The sequence below is a fragment of the Panulirus ornatus genome, chromosome 10, assembly GCF_036320965.1.
Source record: "Panulirus ornatus isolate Po-2019 chromosome 10, ASM3632096v1, whole genome shotgun sequence".
Lineage (NCBI taxonomy): Eukaryota > Metazoa > Arthropoda > Malacostraca > Decapoda > Palinuridae > Panulirus > Panulirus ornatus.
Genome location: NC_092233.1, coordinates 13,834,022 through 13,850,754, shown reverse-complemented (window position 1 = coordinate 13,850,754; position 16,733 = coordinate 13,834,022). Strand labels below are relative to the sequence as shown.

The 16,733-nt window shown below is 39.4% G+C and overlaps 1 protein-coding gene across 7 annotated transcripts in view; it reads right to left on the bottom strand.

Moving 5' to 3' along the window:
• Nucleotides 1-16,733, bottom strand: part of ACC (acetyl-CoA carboxylase) — a 333,790-nt gene that overhangs the window by 81,115 nt on the left and 235,942 nt on the right. For all 7 annotated transcript variants that reach the window (XM_071665546.1, XM_071665545.1, XM_071665542.1 and 4 more), the window contains 2 exons: nt 14,964-15,159; nt 7,986-8,086 (listed from right to left, as the gene is read on the bottom strand). In XM_071665546.1, coding sequence (XP_071521647.1) covers nt 7,986-8,086; nt 14,964-15,159 — 297 coding nt within the window. The remainder of the gene's footprint in view (nt 1-7,985; nt 8,087-14,963; nt 15,160-16,733) is intronic.

The window sequence follows — 16,733 nt, the reverse complement described above, 5'->3', positions numbered from 1 at the left end:
AAGAGGGATGTACATTAGCATACAAGGGTGTGTTGGAAAGAAGGCATTACTGGATTACAAACTTACTGATAGGTGTGCAAAAGAGAGACTTAGATGTGAATGTGTTGAGAGGGGCAGCTGCTAGGATGTCAGCTCATTACCCACTGGAGGCAGGGGTTTTCAGAAAATACGAAACGAGATGAGTGAGAAGAAGGGGGTGGAAGAGATGACTGTGAAGAAATACCGAGAGAGTTTGGGTGTAGAATGGCAAAAAGTAAGAGTAAATAAAGCAAGGGCAGTAGGTGAGGAATAGGACATACTCAGAGAAGCAGTACTGATATGAATGGAAGATCTATGAGGCATGTGGATGGTGGGCAGGTGAGAAAGTGTAGCTAAAGGTGAGATGATGAAGTACAGTAACAAATAAATGAGAAAACACAAGTGTACAGGTGGTGCTTAAAGGAAAGGATTGCAAATGATTGGGGGATGTACAAGAGAAAGTGGCAGGAGGTCATGAGGAAGGTGCAAGGGTTGAAAGAGTGTAAATGAGAGTTGGGGTGAGTGTGTATCAGTAAACTCAAGGAAGAATAAGATGTTTTGGAGGGAGGTTAATAATGTGAGAAAAACAAGAGAATATATGTGAACATTAGTTAAGGGGGCAAATGGGGATGTGGTAACAGATAGTGATGAGGTAAGGAGGATGAGTGAGTATTTTGAAGGACTGTTGAATGTGTTTGATGACAAGATGGTAGATGTAGGACTTTTGGGTCGTGGAGGTATGAAAACTGAGAGAGTCATGGAGAGTGGTTTGGTGAAGAGAGCAGAGGATGTGAAAGCCTTGCCTAAGACAAGATGTGGCATGGGGGCTGAATTGGATGGTACTGCAGTTGAATTTCTTAAAAAAAAGGGGGTTACAATTCTCAGTGAATGTATGGATCATTGTGAGGTGCTTGCAGATAGACAAAATGCATATCTAGTGCCACACAATACAGGGCTGTAATGGAGCATATCATTTTTGATAAAGAGTTTAACCTGGACAATAATGAAGAGGATCTGCAAACTGATATAATGAAAATAATAATGGCTGTAAATCTTAGTAAGTAAATATTGAGTCTAATGATGATATCAATGTTGAGAAGACAGCACCTCTCCTAGTGCATTTGGGTGAATAAAGTGGTGTGAACTGGAACTAGATTCAGAATGAATATTGTATTCCTAATTCATCTGACTTCGATAACACAGCATCAGGAATCAGGACTGTAAATGTTCAGTTATGGAGAAATGTACTTCCAACAACTGATCTGATTTCTTTTTAACCTGAACTAGGGGATTTGTTCTTAAATGAAACAATTAGTATGATACACAGATTGAGAAAAGTGGAGCTGGTGAGAATCTCTTTACGACATAAGTGGAAAAATACAAGTGTTAGTAACAGGTATGTGCCTTTTGCACTATCTATCCTTACATCACCTGTATCTAAAAGAGATCCAAATGATTACTTGAGGATAGCCCCTTTCATTCAGAGGAAAATATAAAGGAAAATGACTGCTACTTCCATTTTCTGAGAACACCACAGTTTGTTGCATAAGAGTGCATATTCAACCTTTCAAAATAAGGCATGTTTTGATTAATCTGACATGGAAATTCAAGGTTTTTTATTTATTTAGAAACCTAGCACATGAACATAATAAACTACCAAAAAATGTAAATAAAACTGTTATAACAATAAGCAAGAGATTTATGAAATTACATAATCTTATAGGAAATATATCATTATAATTAATAATGAAAATCAAACTAAAGAAAACCAAGTGGCCAACTGACTTCAAAGTGACACACTTAAGAATTCGTCGAGTGTGTACCCAAAATGACAACATATCTAATCCGGGGTCCTAACAAAATATCAATAGCTCATCAAACGTCTTCAGACGTCTCCTCTGATTACGAGGAGACGTCTGAAGACAAGACCGATTTTCGACGATGAAGGCCTGCACTGTGGCTGAGAGATTGACTTGAGGAGGCAGAAGTGATATTGTGACAGTGATTGTGTCAGCGTCGCGTCGCCTCGCCGCAGTGTATCGAGACAGACTTCCCCAGAACTTTTAAAGGGGAAGTAAATGTTTATAGTTGTGTTACTGGAGTGATAGTTTTCATGCATGGTGTTTTTGACAAGAAAATAGTGAAGTTGGAGAAAAATGTAGCTTAGACATTGAAGCTTATTGATACAGTGGTGAAATTGATGAGAACTGCTATTGACGTTTGTGTGAATAAATTGTACATTTCCTTTTCCATAGCCAGAGGTTGAACCATTATGTGACATTCATTTCATTTTTTTTCATTCATTTCAAGCTAAAAGTTTGTTTTCTAAATTGTTTCTTACATTTTTCATATGTATATATATGTATGTGTGTGTGTGTGTGTGTATGTGCGTATGTGTGTGTATGTGTGTGTGTGTGTATATGTATATATATATGTATATTATCCCTGGGGATAGGGGTGAAAGAATACTTCCCACGTATTCCTCGCGTGTCGTAGAAAGCGACTAGAGGGGACGGGAGCGGGGGGCCGGAAATCCTCCCCTCCTTGTATTAACTTTCTAAAATGGGAAACAGAAGAAGGAGTCACGCGGGGAGTGATCATCCTCCTCGAAGGCTCAGAGTGGGGTGCCTAAATGTGTGTGGATGTAACCAAGATGTGAAAAAAGGAGAGATAGGTAGTATGTTTGAGGAAAGGAACCTGGATGTTTTGGCTCTGAGTGAAACGAAGCTCAAGGGTAAAGGGGAAGAGTGGTTTGGAAATGTCTGGGGAGTGAAGTCAGGGGTTAGTGAGAGGACAAGAGCAAGGGAAGGAGTAGCAATACTCCTGAAACAGGAGTTGTGGGAGTATGTGATAGAATGTAAGAAAGTAAATTCTCGATTAATATGGGTAAAATTGAAAGTTGATGGAGAGAGGTGGGTGATTATTGGTGCATATGCACCTGGGCATGAGAAGAAAGATCATGAGAGGCAAGTGTTTTGGGAGCAGCTGAATGAGTGTGTTAGCGGTTTTGATGCACGAGACCGGGTTATAGTGATGGGTGATTTGAATGCAAAGGTGAGTAATGTGGCAGTTGAGGGAATAATTGGTATGCATGGGGTGTTCAGTGTTGTAAATGGAAATGGTGAAGAGCTTGTAGATTTATGTGCTGAAAAAGGACTGATGATTGGGAATACCTGGTTTAAAAAGCGAGATATACATAAGTATACTTATGTAAGCAGGAGAGATGGCCAGAGAGCGTTATTGGATTACGTGTTAATTGACAGGCGTGCGAAAGAGAGACTTTTGGATGTTAATGTGCTGAGAGGTGCAACTGGAGGGATGTCTGATCATTATCTTGTGGAGGCTAAGGTGAAGATTAGTATGGGTTTTCAGAAAAGAGGAGTGAATGTTGGGGTGAAGAAGGTGGTGAGAGTAAGTGAGCTTGGGAAGGAGACCTGTGTGGGGAAGTACCAGGAGAGACTGTGTACAGAATGGAAAAAGGTGAGAACAATGGAAGTAAGGGGAGTGGGGGAGGAATGGGATGTATTTAGGGAATCAGTGATGGATTGCGCAAAAGATGCTTGTGGCATGAGAAAAGTGGGAGGTGGGCTGTTTAGAAAGGGTAGTGAGTGGTGGGATGAAGAAGTAAGAGTATTAGTGAAAGAGAAGAGAGAGGCATTTGGACGATTTTTGCAGGGAAAAAATGCAATTGAGTGGGAGAAGTATAAAAGAAAGAGACAGGAGGTCAAGAGAAAGGTGCAAGAGGTGAAAAAAAGGGCAAATGAGAGTTGGGGTGAGAGACTATCAGTAAATTTTAGGGAGAATAAAAAAGATGTTCTGGAAGGAGGTAAATAGGGTGCGTAAGACAAGGGAGCAAATGGGAACTTCAGTGAAGGGCGTAAATGGGGAGGTGATAACAAGTAGTGGTGATGTGAGAAGGAGATGGAATGAGTATTTTGAAGGTTTGTTGAATGTGTCTGATGACAGAGTGGCAGATATAGGGTGTTTTGGTCGAGGTGGTGTGCAAAGTGAGAGGGTTAGGGAAAATGATTTGGTAAACAGAGAAGAGGTAGTAAAAGCTTTGCGGAAGATGAAAGCCGGCAAGGCAGCAGGTTTGGATGGTATTGCAGTGGAATTTATTAAAAAAGGGGGTGACTGTATTGTTGACTGGTTGATAAGGTTATTTAATGTATGTATGACTCATGGTGAGGTGCCTGAGGATTGGCGAAATGCGTGCATAGTGCCATTGTACAAAGGCAAAGGGGATAAGAGTGAGTGCTCAAATTACAGAGGTATAAGTTTGTTGAGTATTCCTGGTAAACTATATGGGAGGGTATTGATTGAGAGGGTGAAGGCATGTACAGAGCATCAGATTGGGGAAGAGCAGTGCGGTTTCAGAAGTGGTAGAGGATGTGTGGATCAGGTGTTTGCATTGAAGAATGTATGTGAGAAATACTTAGAAAAGCAAATGGATTTGTATGTAGCATTTATGGATCTGGAGAAGGCATATGATAGAGTTGATAGAGATGCTCTGTGGAAGGTATTAAGAATATATGGTGTGGGAGGCAAGTTGTTAGAAGCAGTGAAAAGTTTTTATCGAGGATGTAAGGCATGTGTACGTGTAGGAAGAGAGGAAAGTGATTGGTTCTCAGTGAATGTAGGTTTGCGGCAGGGGTGTGTGATGTCTCCATGGTTGTTTAATTTGTTTATGGATGGGGTTGTTAGGGAGGTAAATGCAAGAGTCCTGGAAAGAGGGGCAAGTATGAAGTCTGTTGGGGATGAGAGAGCTTGGGAAGTGAGTCAGTTGTTGTTCGCTGATGATACAGCGCTGGTGGCTGATTCATGTGAGAAACTGCAGAAGCTGGTGACTGAGTTTGGTAAAGTGTGTGGAAGAAGAAAGTTAAGAGTAAATGTGAATAAGAGCAAGGTTATTAGGTACAGTAGGGTTGAGGGTCAAGTCAATTGGGAGGTGAGTTTGAATGGAGAAAAACTGGAGGAAGTGAAGTGTTTTAGATATCTGGGAGTGGATCTGTCAGCGGATGGAACCATGGAAGCGGAAGTGGATCATAGGGTGGGGGAGGGGGCGAAAATTTTGGGAGCCTTGAAAAATGTGTGGAAGTCGAGAACATTATCTCGGAAAGCAAAAATGGGTATGTTTGAAGGAATAGTGGTTCCAACAATGTTGTATGGTTGCGAGGCGTGGGCTATCGATAGAGTTGTGCGCAGGAGGATGGATGTGCTGGAAATGAGATGTTTGAGGACAATGTGTGGTGTGAGGTGGTTTGATCGAGTAAGTAACGTAAGGGTAAGAGAGATGTGTGGAAATAAAAAGAGCGTGGTTGAGAGAGCAGAAGAGGGTGTTTTGAAATGGTTTGGGCACATGGAGAGAATGAGTGAGGAAAGATTGACCAAGAGGATATATGTGTCGGAGGTGGAGGGAACGAGGAGAAGAGGGAGACCAAATTGGAGGTGGAAAGATGGAGTGAAAAAGATTTTGTGTGATCGGGGCCTGAACATGCAGGAGGGTGAAAGGAGGGCAAGGAATAGAGTGAATTGGAGCGATGTGGTATACAGGGGTTGACGTGCTGTCAGTGGATTGAATCAAGGCATGTGAAGCGTCTGGGGTAAACCATGGAAAGCTGTGTAGGTATGTATATTTGCGTGTGTGGACGTGTGTATGTACGTGTGTATGGGGGTTGGGCCATTTCTTTCGTCTGTTTCCTCGCGCTACCTCGCAAACGCGGGAGACAGCGACAAAGTATAAAAAAAAAAAAAAAAAAAAAAAAAAAAAAATTAATAGCATACAGAAAGTGAATTTACCTTATTGTTGAAAATATGTTACAGTAATAATGAAAAAGGAAAATAAGATGATGTTTTGGAAGGAGTTTATAGTTAGAAAAATAAGAAAAAAAAAAAAAAATGGGAACATCAGTGGAGGGAACAAATGGGGAAGGGGTATCAAGTAGTGAAGAGGTGAGCAGGAGATGGAACGAATACTGTGAAGGGCTGTTAAATGTGCTTATAACAGGGTGGTAAATGTACTGTGTTTACGTTTGGAACATATCCGAAGTGAGAGTGTCTAGGAAATTGGTTTGGAGATAAAATGTGGCAAGGAGGCTGGAGTGGATGGTATTACACCTGAATTTCTTTACAATGAGGGGTCATTGCGTTGTTGACTGGTTAGTTAGGATCATGGTTAGGTGCTTGATGATTAGCAGAATGAATGTATAAAGCCACTGTACAAAGGCAATGGGAACAAGGAAGAGTGTTCAAACTACAGAGGGATAGGTTTGTCGAATGTACCTGGCTAGTTATATTGGAGTGACTGAGAGGGTGAAGGCATGTACAGAGCATCACATTGGAGATGAACAAAGTAGATGCAGAAGCGGTAAAGGATGTGTAAATCAGGTGTTTGCTTTAAAAAATATGTGAGAAATACTGAAGAGAAACAGGATTTGTATGTGGTATCTATGGATCTCCAGAAAGCATATGACTCAGTTGATAGAGATGATTTCTGTAAGGTCTTAAGAATATATAGTCTAGGATGAAAGATGAAAACAATGAGAAGTTTCAATCAAGAATGCAAAGCATGTGTATGAGTAGGAAGAGAGGAGAGTAAGTTCTTCCAGGTGAAGGTAGGCATGCGGCAGGGGTATGTAATGTCACCATGGCTGTTAAATTTGTTTATGGATGGGATGGTGAGAGTCTTGGAGAGAGGGGCAAGTATGCAGTCTGTAGAAGGGGGACCTAGAAAGTGAATTAGTTGTTGTCTACTGATGACACAGAATTGGTCGCATATTTGAACAATAAACTGCAGAAGCTGGAGACTGGGATGGTGAGAGTCTTGGAGAGAGGGGCAAGTATGCAGTCTGTAGAAAGGGGGGCCTAGAAAGTGAGTTAGTTGTTGTCTGCTGATGACACACAACTGGTAGCATATTTGAGCAATAAACTGCAGAAGCTGGAGACACATTTTAAAACAGTGTGTGAAAGAGGGAAGTTGAGAGTAAAAGTGAATAAAACCATGGTTATTAGATTTAGCACAGTAGGCAGACAGGTTGTCTGGGATGTGAGTTTGAATGGAGAAAATTTGGAGGAAGTGAAGTGCTTTAGATACGTGGGAGTAGAGATGGCACCAAATGGAATGATGGAAGCAGAAGCAAGTCATAGGGAGGATGGGGGTGAAGGATCTGGGAGCACTGAAAAGTATGTGGAAAGAAAGGTCATTATGTGGGAGAGCAAAAATGGGTACTTTTGAACATACAGTAGTTTCAACAACATTATATGGATTGAAGGATGTGCAGAGGAGGGTGGATGTATTGGAAATTAAATGCCTTAGAACAATATGAGGCGTGAGATAGTTTGGTCAAGTAAGTAATACAAGGGTAAGAGAGACGTGGGGTAACATTAAGAATGTGGATGAGAAAGCTGAAGTGGGTGTGCTGAAAAGATTTGGACATATGGAGAGTAAGAGTAAGGAGAGGTCGACAGAGAGGGTATAAGTGTTAAAAGTGGAGGGGACAAGAAGAAGGGGTTGACCAAGCATGAAATAAAGGAAAAAGAATAAATATAAGAATAAGCAATAAATGAACTGCAAGGGCAATATACTACCAAAAATTCACGATGGACAAAATAATTTAGGGCAAAAATTACTACAGGCAAAGTGAATATTCTTCCTTCTTCTATTTCACTCTCTTTCTAACTACACTTGGTAATACACTCATGCAAAAACTTATTTGGCAACTGCATGGTGCAATATAACATCTGTTCATCTTGCTTTCTCACCTGGCGTGGCTAATAATAGCAAAATTATGCCGAACAATGGTGCCTTTGACACATACTTGGCTAATGTGATCAATGTGAAATGTTTTCATGGGTCTTTCTAATGTTTTAACTTATTTCCTTCCATTCTGTATGAAAAAATATTTTTCTCCATTTTGAAAATCCCTAAATCTTAATCTATTGCAACATTGGTTATTTCAAGCACTTACATTGTTCTCTCCAGGGAGCCTCTTCTCCTCCACTAGCTGGTCATCTTGGTCCAAAACTAATTCTACTAAGTTCATGAGATGATTTGGAACTTCACCTCCACCTGGAAATATTAGTCATATATGATTTGTCTAATATATATAAAAAATGATTTGCAGTTGAGTTATAGACTACAAAAATGGACTGGCAGTAACATTTGGCTACCAAGTTGAACAGGTACAGAAGGGATGTACAGTATGAAGAGTACAATCTTGATTGATTCTCTAAACCTAATGCAGCATTTTCAAAATCTAAAATGTAGTGAAGGTACAATTTGCTTGCAAAATATGATAGAAGCATATGCATGGAAGTAAAGAAAGGATTAAGGGACAGCATAGTCCTCCTGACCCTGACTTTTACAGCCAAAAATTGAACATGGGATGAGTTACGAAGGTACAGAATCCAGACTATGGAAATGAGCTATTTGAGAGAAGCATGTGCAATGACTAGATGGACTGAAGAATGAAATGAAGGAGTGAATGAGAGGCCTGGTATGGCAGGGAATGCACTCTACCTTGTGGAAAAGTAGAGTGGGTGAAATGTAATACTGTAAGGAGGTCTGGGCATATGGAAAGAATGCAAGACAGGGAGTTAACAAGGAGTATGTATGACAGCATGATCAAAGGGGTTGGTGTGAGAAGAAGACCACCTGTGACATGAGGAAACAGAGTGGAAGAGTACTGGACAGTGAGATATTATGGAAAAATGTGTGGAATGGTGTATGTGAGGGAAGCATGTATGGACAGGCTTAATTAGAGACTCTTTCACCATAGCCATCCCCTTTATGGGAGTTCCTATAGGGAATGGTCATCAGAAATAGAAATAGTTAGAGAGAAATGGTAACATCACATCTCTTAGTGGTAATTTACAATCTTCAAAAAGCATGTCTTGATGAATGAAAAGTTGTTTCTCTGGGGTAGTGTCTCACAAGCTGAGAAAGACTCTATGGATCTCCAGAGGGTAGGAGCCTCTAAACCCCCTCTTTTCAAGTGAAATTTTTGCCTCTCACCAACTGCAAACCACCTTATTTTAAATAACAGTTGCAGCAATAGCTCAAATTAGAACTTATTTACCCTCAGCAATTACATCATAAATATTCTAACCACCAAGCCAGACATCTTATAATTTCTTGGAGCAAGATGTCACCACAACAGTGACTACTATCACTTCAGAGAAATGTTTACTGAAAGAAAATGGAAGGAAGGACAAGAACTAACAATCATAAAATTTGCTTGTGGGGACACTGCCCTGGAAAGAAAGTTTTTTATCTTTCTAAACTCAGTTTTCCCTCCACGATTGGTGTGTCCCATGAACCACAAGAGTATACCACCCCAAAGGTGGAAGGTTAAAGAAAAACTTGTTCACCAAAAAAAAAAAAAAAAAAAAAAAAAAATGAACATAAAGATACCAAAAGCTTATATTGTGCCTTTCAGAAGGTAAGCCAAATGACCATAAAAATGATTCTTAAAATCTGGACCATGGTATGGGTGAAAAAGGAATATCAAAGAACTATAAAATGCTCTCCATGAGAACCTTCTCCAGAAAGGCTAGTGATGTGGCTCTTAAAAAAAGCCAGGTTGAGTGAACAAAATAAGTCTTTACTCCAAAATGAAACATATTTGGAAAAAGGTTCCAAAGTACATGGACAAACAAAAAAGGTGGTTCCTCTCTCTAATTTCTGAAGATAACATGGTATATTCTGAAATATCAAACAGAAGACAAAAATTCTTCAAATATGGTCTTTGAAGAGGTAATGTTATGGGATTCAAAGCTTATGTGCTTAACCTCCTCAAACTCTGGAGCAGAAAAATTTAACCTATCACATACTTCAACAAATGTGAGAATTCTTAAAAGTTCCTCAATTGAATAACACCAAAAGTTTCAACAACCCTTAAATAGGTTGCCAAGAAGAAAGAAATACATGCTCTAGAGAATAGTTGTACATCAAATCTCACCCACAAATCAAGGCTTCAGATCCACCTACTCCACAATCATGCTTCATGCTGACTTCACACAACATATTGAAGGTAGCTTCCACCAACCACAACCCATCTCCAGCTTAGTACTAACTGAAACAGATATCAATAAAGCATTCAAAGCTATCTCCAAAATATCCTCATAAAAGATACCTGACACCACCTTTCACAGTTATGATAAAAAGTGGTTGGTCAATTTCATAACCATCTGCCATGGCAGTCACTCACCATGCCTTAACCTCTAACACACTTAAGGTCTACAAATGAGTTCCCTATGGAGCAGTTCTTTATCTAAACCCCTTTAAACTCCTCCTACACAACCTCCTGTTACCTCTAGCAAACTACAACATAAAGCTCCTTTCATGTGCAGACCTCACAATCACATCATAATATCCTGGCATCACAGTAGCAGAAACAAATATGTAAACTTTACACAATTAGAACAATGGCTTACCCAGAACAGAATATCTGTAAATCCACAGGAGTCTTCATTTAATCAGTCTATCAACCCTAAAAGGACATGAATCCAGCTCACAACTTCCAGTCACCTTGAATGGACAACCACTCCCACTGAACAAAACATAAACCTTTCTAGGCAACACAACACAAACACACACATACACATACACATGACATTCAATCCATGTGCTGATATCAACAAAAATGCAACACACAAAATAAATATCCCCAGAACACTAAGTGGCACAGAATTTGGACAATTCATCCACTCCACCCTAAACTATGCCTAACCTGCCTGATCTTCAACCCTCTTAAAAGCAAGAAAAACAAAGCTGCAAACCATACAAATTAATGCACAAAGAACAGTCACTAGTTGACTACAAAATGGAACACAGACTCATCCAATAGAATCTCAATTCAACATACTCAGCACTCAACTTCATGCAACAGTACTAGACCCCTCCTATTTAAACCACTTTGTAATTACCCACCATCTCTAAGTAGAAATAAAAAGTTTACCTCTACCATAAACTTCAGCAATCTCTACTTACAGACTTACCATCTCTCAATAAATTCAATAATGACAAAACACATACACACTGAAATAACTCAACAAACACAAAACAAATAACCACCAAACTCAGTAGTAAACTCCATCACATCAGACATGCACCCATCTAAAACTAAACTCCAACCCACCAGACATACACATACCTTAAAATCCCTAAACAAACACGAGTCACACTCTCTTGCTTCCACTCCAGACATCATCCATCACTACAAACACCATTTCAACATTTTCATGACCACTCATGCCCCACAATGCAACAACTATAAAGAGGACGCCAAGCACGTACGACTCAATTACCCTGTGTTCCTGTACACAGACTTACACACAACATCACAGCACTTTATAACCATGATCCCAACTGGTAGATCTGACCATCTTCCTAAGTCCTGCAGATACCTCATAAGGACAGAAGGGACTCCTGGGTCAGGAATTATATTTATAAATACAATCTATTTGAAACAAAAAAATATTCATCTTTGTAAAAGTTGCATCCAGAGATATAACTACTCCTAAACCATATACAAAATTCTCAAGTGTAAGGCTCCTCCCAATATCTGAAAAGGTGAAAGTCAGAATACATCCTATACGCATGAGGTCTGGAAAATCATATGGTGGCCAGTTTGTACTGTCTGATAGCCAGTTGGGTCATGACAATATCTTTGAATAGTGACTGCTGCTGACTGGAAGGGAGTTCATAGATGAACTATTGCTGCAACCACTATTTGGGTGGTTTGTGAGGGTGAGATGCATAAATTTCACTGGAAAGAGAGGCAAGTTAGAGGCTCTAGACCCTTTCATATCTCATGGACAAACCAACACTGAAGAGGTATATAGCTGAAATCATCAGAGTCTACTTGACAATCTAAAAACCAGTACACACACACAAACACACACACACACACACACACATGAGGGTGGAGCAGCCCTGCCAAGACTTAAAAGAGGGCAGGAGTGTTAAGAAAAATAATCTGGGCTGAAAGTAATGTATTCAAATACTGATGGGCTAACAGTTAGTGGTAAAAAATTAAAATTCAAGGATCTCACAAGGAAAAGTGCACCTGTTGTTGCTGAAGTTATGGAAACAGAGCTTACTAACGAATCAAGATCTCACTCATTTTGCCCAAAAGGGTATATAACTAAAGGGAGGTAAAGGAAGGCAACGGAGGGATACTGGCCATCTTATCATAATACAGCCTTAAGTTTTGTGAAATAGCAGATGGCCTCTTTAGTCAATACATAAAGGGAAGATTATGAAAGATGGGAAAATTAAGGGAGAAGTGCATAAAGGTGTTAATATCACATATACCTCCAAAGAACTGCATCAATCCAAAACATATATACAATAATCACAAATGAAGGAAAAATCAGGATAGAAAATGAAGCTACAATACACCCACTTCTTAGATGGTAAAGAAGTGATAGTGGGGGATTTCAATTATAAAGAGACTGATGACATGGAGAAATGGTGACAAAAATCTTTAGAATTCTTACAGAAAAGTTTCCTATACCAACATGTCACCGAGCACACTAGCATAAGTAAGACTATATCTTATCTTCACACATACTATCACGGATATCAAGAATGTTACGTAAGATACGTCAATTGGGAAAAGGGGATCATGTATTACTCAAGTATGACTATGTAGTAAATGAGGACATTAAGAGAGCATAGGTGGGACAAGACTTCAAGGAGAAACATAATCCTGGGAACCATACTAACCTCAATAATTTCTATGAAAGCATACAATGGGAAATGGAGTTCAGTTGCCAGGAACTTGGGCTTTGTGATGAGACATTCTGTGAAGTTTACAATGAAGGAGTTGGAACATGGGAACCTCCAGCCTTAAATACAGAGGGAATGGAATGAAAGATGAAAGATGGGTCCAATAAAAGATGTCAGAAAGAAAAGGAGCTTCAAGATGTTAGACACAGATGGTACTCCAGCCAGTCAGCAATTACAATGTATAAGTAAGCAAGGTATGAGTACATCTGGATAAAGAAACTTTGAAATGAATACTGTGGACAAGGCTAGAGATGATCCAAAACTTTTCCATAAATTCTTCAGAAGACAATAGTCAGTTAAAAAGCAGCTAATTAGGCAAAGGGATTTTGAGGGAAGAATTAACAATGATGATGTAAGAATAAGTGAGAAACTGAATTACAAGTTCAAAAGTGTTTTCACAATGGAAGACATTATAGACCCTACACCAGTGACACAAAATGGAGGGAAGGTCTCAGAAAACACCCAGATCTAGAAAAAAAAATTAAAAGAATACTATAACATTTTAGCCCATACAAGTATCATGATCCTGAAGAAATTTCACCATATATGCTGAGAATGTGAGCAAATACACAAGATAAACTTCTTCAAATGGTGTTCAGGATGTCACTGGAGAGAGAGGCAGAGCAACAGGGGAATGGAAAAAGGCAAACTTGACCGAGCCCGATGATATCTACTGATCAGCCTAATTGACGGCTATTAACCAAGCTCAGCTATTGCCCAAACTTAATGACGGCTATTGCCTAGGCCTATACCCAAGAGACTGGGAACAGGCACTAAACTACAGACCTCACTCAGTAACGATTGTGGTCTGCATGGTTCTAGAAAAGATAATCAGACAGCAAATACATGACATTCTTTGAGGGAGAAATTACCCAAAAGAGAAACAGTATGGCTTTATGGAAAGGAAGTCATGTGTAACAAACCTTTCAGATTTCTACAAAATGGTGAGCACTGTCTTAGAAAAAAGGGAAGGCTGGGTGGATGGTCTGTATTTTGACTTTCAGAAAGCATTTGACATGGGAGGCCGAATAAGAAGCTAAATCACAGGGCAGGAATTTGGGGAACAATACTTCAAAGGAGCCCTCTTTAGTATCTTGAGGTGACCAGCAGAACACCAAAGAGTTCTTTTCTGAGACCATTACCCTTCTTAATATATGAAACTGACTTAACTGAGAGTATGGACTCCTACCCAAACATTTTGCAGATGATGCAAAGGTCAAGAGGGAAGTGAAAGGCAAGAAGTATTGCATCAACTTACAGGGGAACCAAAACTGACTCCAAGGTTGGTCTGATACATGGTTTATGAAATTAAAATGTTAGACAATGAAGATGGGACAAAGGACGATGACCTCAATATGATTATAATCTAGTAGAAAATAAGCTTGACATAGTCCTTAAACTGTTGCTACATTAGGAGAATCTTTATGGAGAAAATGTCTTCAGGCAAATATCAGAATAGTTTTCAAGTAGACAGATAAGGAAATATTTAGCAAGGACTGTTCACATCCTACTTAAGATACAACTAGAATATGTTTAATTTTAGTCAATGCTCCAGAGGAAGCACAAAGAACTGACAGGGAAGGCTCTGGGGAGGATGACAAAGATGGTACCAGAATTAAGACAACTGAGTTACAAGGACAAGCTAGATGCTATAAATTTGCCCACCTTGGAAGAGAGAAGAGTGTGGGGTGACTTGATCAAAACTCTAAACATTCTAAAACAGATTCATGTCATGGACCTGAAGAGTTCTTTGAGAGATGTAGGGATAGAGCAGCATGAGGACATAACATGAAATTAAGCAAGCATCTTGTTAAAAAATGTAAAGAAGTATTTCTACAACAAAAGATTAGTGGATGAATGGAGCAGAATGACTGAGAACATGGTTAATGCAGACAAAATACACAATATAAACAAATTTAGCAAGCTGTATGATAGCAGAGAATGTTCAAGAGATAAGGCCCCATAAGTGTAAAACCCCTTCCTGAACAGGATAAACAAATGACTACAAATAGGTAATTTCATGTACTTCTACATTCTTTTGATCCCATGCCTAACATCCTCTAACTACATCTTAATTGTAGCAAAACAAAACATCTTTTTTCTTTTATGCTGTATTTACTACATTCTAAAGTGTACATCAGTCAGTTGATACCTCTTTCTATAAGATGCTCTTCCCAGACTCTTTCTAGCGCTTGACGAAACATCTCAGGAAAGTCATAGACATACGTTGTTCCATTTGTTTGAGCTTGAAATCTCTTAAGCTGAAGGTAGTCCTTGGTCATGTATGGTGTGGAGATTGGTAATCCATGAAGAGGCCCTTGACGTGCTCCAAATCCTTCAAATTTAATCTGTGCAAAAGGATGTTAGTGAAGAATCACAAATGATAATCATCTTAACAAAATAGAATTGCATGACAAAAATATGAGAAGATATGAGCAAACACAAAATCTATACAAATACATGATCACTTTAACTGTCCCGAAAGCAATCAAATACACAAACAAGCACATGCAGATGCACAAAAACATACATATACATTGATCAATAAGTACAGCAGAGTGTGTCTCAGGCTAAAACTCACATACACAAATGCAAATGGACTGGCAGTAATTGGTAAGGAGCTAATGTTTGACACCTGAATCAGGAAAAGCACTGCAGAAAAGTGTGAGTGAGAAACTTCAGAAGTTTATGACTAGTTTGGAAGAGAGTGTATAATAAGGAAGTTTAATGTGAATAAAAGCATAGTTATCAAGTTTAGCAAGAAGAGGGACTATCTCATTGTGGTATGAAGTATAAACAGAGAAAATTTGGAGGAAATGATGTGTTTTAGATATCTGGAAGTAGAAATAACAGCAAATGGGAAGCGAGTTGCAGGATGAGTGACGGGGTAAAGGATCTTAGAGCACTGATGAAGGTTCGGAAAGTGAGGTTAGTAACTGGGAAGGCAAAAATGGATATGTTTGAAGGTATAATAATCCTAACAATGTTGTATGGATGCAAGACATGGGCTCTAGATGACAACATGCAAAGGAGGGTGGGTGTGTTAGAAATGAAATGTTTGAGAATATGTGATGGGAGGTGGTCTCATTGAATATATAATATAAGGGAAGTGAGAGTTGTAATAAAAAGAGAGTGACTGTGAAAGCTGAAGAGAAGGTGCAAAGACAGTCTGGACATATGGAGAGAATGAGTGAGGAGAGGCTGACAGAGGATATATCTGTCAAAAGTGATGGAGAAAAGAAGGGGAAGACCAAATTGGAGATGGATAGTAAAAAAGCATGCACAGGATAGAGTGAACTGGAATGATGTGGTATACATGGTATACAGTGGTTGACATGCTATCAATACACTAAATCAGGACATGTAAAGTAAGTAAGTAAGAAAGTAAGTAAGTGTGTGTGTGTGTGTGTGTGTGTGTGTGTGTGTGTGTGTGTGTGTGTGTGTGTGTATGTGTGTGTGTGTGTGTGTGTGTGTGTGTGTGTGTGGGTGGGTGGGTGGGTATGGGGGGGTCGAAAGGTCTGTGGGGCCTGGTTGCCAATAGGGAACTGTAGCTTCGATGCATTACACATGACAGGTGCAGAATGGATGTGGGCAAATGCTGCCGTCCTTTGTCTGTTCCTGACGCTACCTTGTTAACATAGGAGACAGAGATCAAGTATAAAAAAAAAATCTAGAAAACAGATTAACACAATACGAAAAGGTCTTGACCAATACAAGGTCACAGCCCTAATAAAATTTCACCACATGTGCTAAAGATGTGGGCAGATACACTAAACAGACCTCTTGAAATACTGCTTAAAATACCACTGGAGTAAGACAAAGTGCTAAGGAAGTAGAAAAGGGTAAATGTCATACCATCTATAGGAAACAACACTGAACTACAGACAAGTCTCCTTAACAAATGTGGTCTGTAAATGTACTG